Source organism: Thamnophis sirtalis, unplaced genomic scaffold (genome assembly GCF_051295495.1).
Source record: "Thamnophis sirtalis isolate CommonGarterSnake01/CBP01778 unplaced genomic scaffold, rThaSir2_p1.2 scaffold_5, whole genome shotgun sequence".
NCBI classification, from domain to species: domain Eukaryota; kingdom Metazoa; phylum Chordata; class Lepidosauria; order Squamata; family Natricidae; genus Thamnophis; species Thamnophis sirtalis.
The window spans coordinates 111,016,944-111,028,034 of record NW_028261385.1 but is presented as its reverse complement, the minus strand read 5'-3'; the positions used below and the strand labels follow the sequence as shown (position 1 = coordinate 111,028,034).

The 11,091-nt window shown below is 37.1% G+C and overlaps 1 protein-coding gene across 3 annotated transcripts in view; it reads left to right on the top strand.

The window, feature by feature from the left end:
- Nucleotides 1-924: 924 nt before the first annotated feature.
- POSTN (periostin) overlaps nt 925-11,091 on the top strand; it is a 60,646-nt gene continuing 50,479 nt past the window's right edge. For all 3 annotated transcript variants that reach the window (XM_087716564.1, XM_014057801.2, XM_087716563.1), the window contains exons 1-2: nt 925-1,098; nt 10,482-10,580. In XM_087716564.1, coding sequence (XP_087572690.1) covers nt 974-1,098; nt 10,482-10,580 — 224 coding nt within the window. In that variant the 5' untranslated portion in view covers nt 925-973. The remainder of the gene's footprint in view (nt 1,099-10,481; nt 10,581-11,091) is intronic.

Genomic DNA, 11,091 nt, shown 5'->3' with positions numbered 1-11,091 from the left:
AAAAAATTTCAAAGTCTATGAGAAATTTGGCTGCATTCAAATGAACTCCACCCACTGTCCAGGAGACTTTTATGGAACCCTAAATTTCCATGAAACAGATGTTTTGAAAAACTCTTGGCTTGGTCAACTCCTGCCTCCATATGAAATTGTGAAATCAGTTCCTAAGCAATTTAGAAATGTCTTGATTCAGTTATGAAAACTATGAGCACCAGTATTCCTAGTTTTTCATTGACTTATTGTAAATATTATTATAATCTTTTACAACTGTTTACAACACATTACTAAATATTTATTACTGTTGTTGGAATTACTAATAAAAACATGTGTTTTATCAAATTTGGATGAATATATTGAATAATTATCCTAAAATTAACTATTTCAGCTGATGGTTCCCAGATAGCATGCTTCCCCTTAAACTATCATATTTTCCTTTGTTATTTTACATAGAAAAAGTACATTGATTAGTACATCAAGGCGACTACTAGCACTAACTTTGTTTTGATCCTTCTGGATGAGGAGAATTAAAATGCTTCTACTATAAAGTAATGTGGCATTTCTACTTTCTATAGGCAGAATGAAGACTCATATCTCCTAGAGAACTATGTTTAAAAAAACCGGTAACTCATTGTTCTTTATCCAGTAATTTTATATATCAGTGTGTGGAAAAACATTGTCAGTTGAACTTGTGAGGCTATCCAGAATCTTTAAATTTTCTGCATTATAAACTCTAGTTAAATCTAAACGCTAATTAATTTTATGGCAGCTGTCAAAATGAATAGATTGCTTTGAAATTCACATACATACAGAAATGGTTACAATCATCTGATGTTCGTCTTTCTCAGAGGGTGGTTCAAAGTTTCAGGTTGATATATTTTCTCCTCCCTCTGCCTTGCATCTTGGATATAAACTTTGAGCTCTCTAGAGTCTTTGCCAGTTCTCTTCTCAGACGCTCAAGAAACAGAGAGACAGAAACATGGACTTCCTGTGGGTTGCTACAGTCACTATTTGTTTCATGCCAGTTTTTCATCTAGCAGAATCTTACACTGCTCATTATGACAAGATTTTGACCCACAGTCGAATCAGGGCACGTGATCAAGGGTAAGCAATATGTTTCACATGAATAAAAATTATTGTTCAGTCTTCTAAGTTTTGTAGAGTTTAAACAAAATGCTTACTATTTTTTTCTTATTAATCAGCTGAGGTTTGTTAATATGACTCCAGAATACTTTTTTTTAAATTTTAAAACTTACACAGGTTTTCTACAAAGGTGTTGTTTATCAATAGATGTGATAAGATAAAGTCATTACCTATTATTAAAATTATCACTTTTGCTTTACAAATGAATCGTTTCTTTTGGGGTTTCTTTTAAATTTTGCTTAAACTATAGCCATGTGGCAAAAGTATTGGTTAATAATTGAGTTTTATCAAAATTTTGACACAAGAAATTCAGAATGAAATGCATTTAATTAAATAAAGTATTAAATACATATATAATGTTTTTATGTTTGTGTATTTCTAGTTACAATATATACAATATTCACATACTTGGCAAAAATGAAAAATGAAGGATTAAATAGCAAATGCATTTTTATATAAAAGAAACATTTAAATTTATAACAATGTTGTTTGAAATTACTAAAAAGGAATAGTCTGTCATTACATATAGAGAAAATTAGTTTTTCAGATTAAAATAATTCATATTAATATTATTAATATTATTATTAATATTCATTCAAATATTACATTTTTATTTAGTTGTGAAATTATTTATTTTGGGTTTTTGATTTTATTTCAAACATGGGCAATCAAATCAACCAAATTAATTATATACTATAAATATTTCCAATGGGGAAAATGAGAAGCAAAATATTTACCATTCTTTTATAATTTTACTTTTATTTTATTATTTAAAACATTTATATACGAACAAAGGTGATGTCCTAGGATAATGTTGCAGGATCCAATCTGGGTCAGACAAAACCTCTGATCCCAGTGACTGACCCAGATTGGCTTCTGCAACATTTATATAGCTGTCCATTTTATATCAAACTCCAACATTAATCACAAGTTTACATGCTGGCGAGTTGATATATGTTCATGTTACCAAACTATCATTTCTGCAGAAAGAAGGCTGTATCCATTTTTATTAAATACTTGTGAGTATAATAAGGACAAAGTGGACCTCTACCTTCGGAGGCATTTCACAGAATCATAGGGCTGGAAGGGACCTTGGGGTCTTCTAGTCCAACCCCTTGCCCAAGGCTGGATTCCTTATACCATCCCAGACAAATGGCTGTCCAATCTTTTTTTTTTTTTTAAACTTCTAGAAATGGAGCACCACAACTCTGGGAGACAAGCTGTTCCAGTGTTTAATTGTTCTCACTCTCAGGAAATTTCTCCTTAGTTCCAGATTGGATCTCTCTTTAATATCTTCTACCAATTGTTTCTTTTCTTGCCTTCAGGTGCTTTGGAGAATAAGTCAATCCCTTCTTCTATGTGACATTCCCTTAAGTACTGGAAGACAGCTATCATGTCACCCCTAATTCTTCTCCTTGATAGGCTAGAACGTAGAAAATAGAAAAAATAAGGTTGAGAGGGACCATTTCAGGCAAATGTCTGGCAAGTCTCTTCTTGTAAACCTCCAGTGATGGAGTACCACAAGTTCTGGAGGCAAGCACATGCATACATAATGAACATGCCTAATTCCCTTAACTATTCATCATACAGTTAAGCCTCCAGATCATCTTTTTTGCTCTTTTCTGCATTCAGGCTATGGTTACAGCATCTGTTCTGTATTGTGGCGACCAGAACTGGACACCGTATTCCAGGTGTGGCCATGCTAACGCATTATAAAACATTGTGCTCTTGATGCTATCCCTTTGTTAATGCAGCCTAGGACTACATTGGCCTTTTTGGCAGCTGCAGCATATTGGTGGCTGATACATAATTGGTGGTCCACTGGGACACCTCAAACCCTCTCATAGTTATTAATATTACCAAGCCATAAAATGTAGTCCAGGACTCAATCATTCACTTCAGTTTATGCCAGGGGTGTCAAACTCAATGTCTGTGGGCCGGTTCCCCCCGCGCCCCATTTTCAGCCTCCACTGTCTCCTACAGCATTCTGCTGGCCAAAATTAGACTGTGAGGCCCCGGCGAGGCCTGTTTTCAACCTTCCCAGCTTCCAGCAGCACTCTGCCAGCTGGAAATGGGCCTTGCGGAGGCCTTGTGGGGCCTCTGCGCGGCCTGTTTTTGGCTGATAAAGTGCTGCAGGAGGCATCCATCCCTCTGTCCCCCCCCCTGCCGGCCGGTGGAGCAGAATTACCGTGCTGATATGTCCCTTGAAGAAATCCAGTTTGACATCCCTAGAGCCAAGGTGGCGCAGTGGTTAAATGCAGCACTGCAGGCTACTGCTAGATCAGCAGGTCAGCTGTTCAAATCTCACCGGCTCAGGGTTGACTCAGCCTTCCATCCTTCCGAGGTGGGTAAAATGAGGACCCAGATTGTTGGGGGCAATATGCTGACTCTCTGTAAACCGCTTAGAGAGGCCTGAAAGGCCTATGAAGCGGTATATAAGTCTACTGCTATTGCTATCTGTGCTATGGATGTATCCTTATTCCTAATCTTATCTAGGTGTGAATTATTCCAATTCTGGTTTTAGAATAGTATCACAGAAGTACAGACCCATTTTATCGGAAAACAAACAAAACCTGAAAACAAACAAAACAAGCAGAATCTATGGATGGGAATAATTGTCCAGTCAGGGATGATGATACTATTATTTAATAGAATGGCACTGCCACAACTATATGTATGTATGAAAGATTAAGAGTCAATTTTCTAAGTATCTGGATGGCACAATAATAGCAAGATGACTTTGCACTGTAATATTTAGCCTTTATTCTGTTCAATTGTGCCTGATTCTTGAAGATTGCCTGGATAAGTCCCTATCGTTTACTTGGCAAGGATTTTCAGAAATGTCTGTCATTGCCTGCTTTGTAGGTCTAGCCTTACATACTATGAAAAAGTCATTATTGATCTCTAGCCTTTAGTCATTTAGGTATGAGAAAACAAGAATATAAGAGAAACAACTTCAGAATGAAAGAAATTACAAGAAAACAATTGACTATTATAGTTTGCGATCCAAAACAATCTCAGAATGAAAAAACACATTACGGAGACAACAGAAAAGAGTGATAATTCCAGCAAGTAACCAAACATGGCCTTATCAAAGTCCCATGTGGCATTTTATGTTGACATCTTATTTAATTATTTATTATATGGAGTCAGAGTAACTAATTCTGCACCCTTAGAATTGGAAGCTTTCATAAAAATGATGAAAGCAGCATTGCACTATGACACAAGCTCGGCCTTTTGCATACATGCACAAGTAAGAGGGCTGAAACATGTTATGTAAAGGCCACAATATTGTTTTTGCTATTTGCTCCCTGCCCAGTAGATTCCACTCACTCACAGCCAAATTAAAGTGTTTTGCTGCAAGGCTCTGAGGTATCAGAAATTTTGCATTGCCCTCACTAATGCCCTATTCATGCTTGAGTTACTAGACTACATGCCTTACAGTTTTCATGTAGTTTTCATGTAGGACAAATCAAAGGGGAAGTGATTGGATGATTCCCTGAGCTTTGGACCTTTAGCCATGTCTTCCATGCAGAAATTGGCTGGAAATAAATAAATCCATCTCAATGAATGAATCAATCAATCAGAATAGAGCTGGAAGGAACCTTGCAGGTCTTCTAAAACTGTGATGGTGAACCTATGGGATGAGTGCCACCGGTGGCCCGCAAGCTGTTGCCTAGATCAGCTGTACTCTTATTTATTTCCACTGATTTAAAAAAAAAGAAAAGAAAAGAAAGAAAGAAAATTCACTTTTCATAATTCCTCTGCTGAATGTACAGATAACAACAAAAATACAGTCTAACAGCATTTGGAAAAAAGGAGAATAATTGAGAGACAGATGAGCTGTTCAGTGTGGATTGTGCTGCAGAAAGTGGAGCATACCACTTTTGAGGCTGCTTTTGCAGTGGCAAGACAATTTTTGCCATGTATATGATTCAGCTGCTTTAGTCGTGATATTGTTAGTGATGCAGTCCAGGGTGGGATCTATTGAGCTCCTATTGCCTAGTTTAGGCTGGTATAGGCATGCCTCTAGTTGCTAGACATAGGCCAAATTCATATTAATTGTCTAGGAGGAGCAGTTCTTTGATAAACTTTAACATTGCTCTTTGATTATACAGGACTATTATTTTCACACTTCTGCCTCTACGGTGTATCTATCAAATACCTGGTTTCTGTTTAATACAACTGAAATATTTTAATATACTTTTATTTGCTTATGTTTTATTGTATTTTAAATTGTACAATGAAGAATGGGCATTACACTAAGGTCTAGTATGCAATAGTCTAAGATTCCAAAGTTTCAAGGGTGCCAATGCTGCCCTCCTTCTGAATCATTCTAAAAATGTAAGTCTTCTCATCAGCAGTATAGGAGCACCCTCAGTCAGTGTTGCCTAGAGCCAGCATTATTACTGTATAATAGTAAAATGGTGTACAATTTTCTGAAGATGACCCCGTTAAAACAGTACAATGATTATTTTTATGGATCAACTCAAAAATATGAAAGAACAGTGAGTTCCCCAGGCTGGGAGGTACTAATAATAGAATAGAATAACAGAGTTGGAAGGGACCTTGGAATTCTTCTAGTCCAACCCCCTACTTAGGCAGGAAATCCTACACCACTTCAGACAAATGGTTTTCTAATCAATAAAGCTACAGGGGAAGAGCAAAGAGACGATTATAGTAGCAGGATCATTCAGGATGTAGATAGGGTAAATCCTAATCCCCCCCTCAATTGTTGACACAGTTCCTAGTGAAAAGAGATCTCTCCACTGTTCAAAGCTCTTCAAATTAGGAAAATGGAATGTCAATGTCAGGCATGCCTCCTTCAATATCCAAGAAAGAAAAGCCTCAACTCCATTTGAATATAGATAAAGTACTTTTACTAGATATGAAGTGAAAACAGCAAAAGGAAAGCAAGATCTGAGCCAGAAAGGTGGGAACATATGCATATCAAACGTTTACCCAGCACCCTCCCCCCAATTCCCCAACCAGTGTCCAATCTGCAACTCCTGAAGGTGTCATGTGGGGTGCATCTTCAAACAGCCTCATGAAGTTGGTATGCAAGACGGTTGGCCTTGACCAAGTCCAAACATCAGCCACCAGCATGTGCAGAAGATGGTGAGAACAAGACTCCTCCAGTAGAATATAATTTCCTTCCCCAATACCATGCCCCCACCCTCCCTGTTCCTATGGCAGCTGGTAAGCAAGTGTAGCAGAGGCTGACAGTCAATGACTTAAATCTAGAAAAGCTAAACATTGTTAAGAACAAAATGAATAGACTCAACATTGATATACTAGGTGTCAGTGAAGTTCATTGGATTGGCTGTGGCTTCATCAACTGTGATGGTCATATGGTATGCTACTTGGACAATGATACCATCAGAAGAAGAGGAATGAGTTTCATACTGTACTGCATAAAAAATTGGCAGAACCATAGAAAGTTTTTGAACGGTCAGTGATAGGACATATCAACAGAAAATCTCACAACATGACAAGTTTACACTCCCACTCCAAACACAGCAGTAGAGAATATCAAAGAATTCTACGCTGAAATTCAGGAAATTTTGAAACAAACAGCAAAAAAAGACATTCTCTATATTATTGCAAATTTAAATGCAAAAGTGGGAGAAATGGAAGAAATCATAAGCAAGTTTGGCCTTGCTGAACAAATGAGGCAGGAGAATTTACAGAACCCCGCAGAATTCAGCCAGTACCTGCTGCCAGGAGGCCTTTGGACCATAACTGTCTTGTAGGGACGGTGAAGAAAGGAGAGGCCTTCGTGGACCATGAGGAATTGGCAATTTCCTTGCTAGATCAGAAACAATTCTCCCAAATGGCAGCAGGGGCGGTGCCAATTTTCCTATGGTCATCTCAAAGTTAGGACAACCGAGCCTAAGAACTGAGCTGGAGCAGTGCTTGGACGGAGTGCTTGAACTGGGTGAAATAACTGCAACTCTCACTTAAGAAACTCTTTGGAACTTTGAAAATTGGAGTTTTAAAAGAAATTCCGGAGCTTAGAAAAGCGACTATTTGGCACTTGGAAAGAAAATGAGAATTTGAGACTATAAAGTAAAAAGCCCAAGAAGAATTCTTGCATTTGGAACGTTGGGGAAAGTAAAACATTCTAGAAAAATGATTTTCGGGAGAAAATAGCATTATTTATGTATATTTTAAACTCCCTGGATATTTTGACAATCAGCCGTATTTCTTAGACTATCTTATATGGAACAGAAATTCAGAGTGGCATCTACTGGTGGAAAAAAGTACTATAATATTCAAAGCATAGCAGGCTTGGTGAGTGCAATATATACTAAGACTTTAATAGGCACAACAAGAGAAGCAGCAGCTGGAAGATCTGACCTGGGCTATACAGAAGAAGACAATTTGAAAATTGTGAGAAAATTTAAAGATTGTGTGTTTTTTTCTTGGTTTTTTTTTTCTTGTCTGTTCTATTTGAAGAAAGTAATTTGTAACTGGATTTGTCTATTTTTGGACTTGGATTACTACTGGATTATACTAACTCAGTAAAACAACCTTTCTTTGAAGAGAAGAGGAGTAATTGAAGAAAAGAAGAAAAACAAGGAAACTTAAGAGACTTTAAATTTGGGTCAATTGTGAAAAGAGATAATTGGGGCAGTTGTAAAAGCCTTTTAAATTGTTATAAAATGGAGTTTCAGATATATGCAGAAATATTTCTGATGCTAAAAAAAATTTCAAATTCAGAGAAAGGTATAAAGAGTAAAGAGGAAAGGGGGAAAGCCTTCCCCCCAAAAGAAGCAGTTAAAACATAAAAAGAGAACCAATTTTGCAGAGACAACTGGAAGTTTTGGTGAGAGGGGTGAAAATAAAACCCTCCTCAAAAAAGAACCACTTAAGAGATAAAAAAGGAAACATTTTGCAGAGACAAGTGGGAGTTTTGGTGAGGGGGGCACAAATAATACAAGTAAAAGAGATGAAAGGGATAAAGGAGAGAAAGCGCAACACATACAAAAATAAAAAAGGGAAATAAGACTTCAAGAGAGCGGGATAAAAGGCAGATTAAAAAAATCACCTTAAAATGGGATCCTTAAAAGAGTAAGAGATGATGGATTATCAGGAAAAGCTCAATAGAAGAGAGGCATAATAATAGGATAAATATTAGTAAATATATATAATAAGGTAGATGAGTGGATGGGAATGTGAAAGTAGACAATTTAATAATATTAATTTTGAATGTAATCTAATATTGGGAATTTAAAATATTAATGATTGGGGAAGGGGAATTTGTGAGATATTTTTTGGGAAGAAGAAATAGGGTAAACAACTGGAAAACTGTAAAAAAAGAAGAAGAAATACAGGACATACAGTGATGTTAACTATGTGTAAAAATTGAATAAGAAATGTTAAACAACTATGTAAAGAGACTAATATTGCTGAAGTGGGAATAGCAAAGATATTGCGATAATTTATTTGTTAAGATGAATTAACAGTGATTAATTGAAGACAAAAAAGGTGTTTAGCAAAGTAAGAGTAAATGAATTGATGGAAAAAGACAAAGGATTATATAAAAGAGATGAATATTGATAAGAGTGGGAAGATTAGAATACATTGCAACTATGATTATGAATGTGATGTATAAGATGTCACCTGGTAAACACTCTGTCCATAAAGTATTTTCTTGGAAAAAAGAAAAAAATGTAATAAAACTTGTAAAAACAAAAGAGGCAGGAGAGCATCTTATTCAGCTATGTCATGAACATCAGCTAAGGATAATGAACTTTGCAGAGACAAGTGGGAGTTTTTGGTGAGGGGGACAATCCAAGTGGCAACTATACACTTGGATTTTAGCAAATGGAGAGCATTGAAACTATTTTGACTATGTATTTTGCCATTAGAAGTGGAAACGTTTCATCTTATCATGAAAATGTTCCCTGGTGCAGATTGTGGGTCCCACCATGAACTCAAACGACCACCTATGATTCAGAAATTTTATGTCAAGAAGATTCCCCTGGCATGTGTAACTGAAGTTAAGAACAGATTTCAATTGCTTAACATCACAGAAAGACAATCAAATAAGTTATGTGAAGAAATAAAAAACAATTGTTATTGAAGTAGCCCAAAAATATATTACATACAAGAAACCGATGAAAGTGGCCAAATGGATATCAGAAGCTACAATAGTAATGAGAAAACTAAATGCAAAGTTCCAGAGAGAGGCAAGAAAATATAAAGAAAAGTACTGGGTTGAGCAATGTAAAAAAAATGGAGGAAGGAGCCATGAGAGGTCATACAAGAGAGAGTTTCATTTATGTAAAAAGGGCCAGAAACCCCTTTATGGTAGGAAAGGCTATGGTCAGAGGACATGATTGGCAGGAATTGCATGACCAACAAGCATTCAGACAAAGATGACTATGTAGAACATCTTTACATAAACGAAAACAAGGCCAAGCCGTAAGAAGAGAAGCTGACCTACCAGAAATGGAACCAGGTATCCTGGAGGAGGAAGTAGTGTGGGCACTCAACCAGTTGCCTAACCACAAAGTTGCTGAATTGCTGAGACCACTGCCAACAAAAGCACTGACAGCACTTTGCCAAAGTATGTGGAAGTCTGGTCAGTGGCCAAAAGAATGGAAAAGGTTGATATTTATTCCAATACCAAAGAAAAGTGATATGTAAGACAGTTTCCAACCACTAAACCATAGCCTTGATATCACATGTGAGTAAAATTATTTTGAAGATCATCCAGTCATGCTTGAATCCAACTGCCAACAGAGAACTGCCTGATCTACAAGCAGGATTTTGGAAAGGGAGAGGAATGTGTGATCATATTGCCAATCTGCGTTGGATGAGGGGAAAAGTAGAGAAATACCATAAAGACTTCTATATGTTCTTCATTGACTACACAAAAGCTTACAAATATGTTGACCATGACAAGCCTTGAAACTGCCTCAAAGAACTGGCAATATCACCACACCAAATCCAGCTCATTCAGTCATTGTACTTTGATTAGGCAGCCACTATAAGAACGGAATATGGAGACACAAAATGGTTTGGAATTGGAAAAAGCACTCAGTGAGGTTGCATCCTGTTACCTATACTATTCAACTTGTACATAGAAATATTTATGAGAAATGCATATTTGAAGGACTCTGCCATTGCTTGCTGGTCACCTTAACTGTCCAAGGAATATGCAGAGCTTTCTCCAGCACCACACCTCAAATAAGTTGATTTTTCTTCCCCTCTTGCTTTTTAAAGGTCTAACTTTCACAACCATAAAGGCAATATATAAATATTGTAAGTACCGGTAAGTAAACATTCAAGTTGTAAAGGAATGTATCACATAGACCCTTTTCTCTTTCTTCCAGGCCAAATGTCTGTGCTCTCCAGCAAGTTATGGGAACCCATAAGAAATATTTCAGCACGTGCAGGAACTGGTACCAGGGAGCCATCTGTGGAAAGAAAGCGTAAGTCTTGTTCAAGACTATTAACTATAATTATAACAATATCTTATAATTTTATTCATTGATTTTGTGTGGGTTACCTATAGCGTCTGTGTAACAGAACCAGCTTGATTTTTATGGTACTATTTAGATGGAAATAAATGAACAGATAGCCCTTGTTGAATGATCACTCATCTGGCAACCATTCAAACTTATTCATACAATCCTGAGAGGTATTTTTGATGGGTCCTTGTAGCTGTGACTACTGTAGTATCCTTGTGGTCATCTGATTGCAATTTGGGCATGTGACAATCTGTTTGCAATCCAGTGGTGGGATTCAATTTTTTTTACTACTGGTTCTGTGGGAGTGGTTAGTGGGCATGGCTTGGTGGGCATGTTGTGGCTTAGTGGGTGTGGCAGGGGAAGGTTACTATAAAATATCCATTCTCACCCCACTCCAGGGGAAGATTACTGCAAAATCCCCACCCCTCCCGATCAGCTGGGACTAAGGAGGCATAGATGGGGGTGGGGCCAG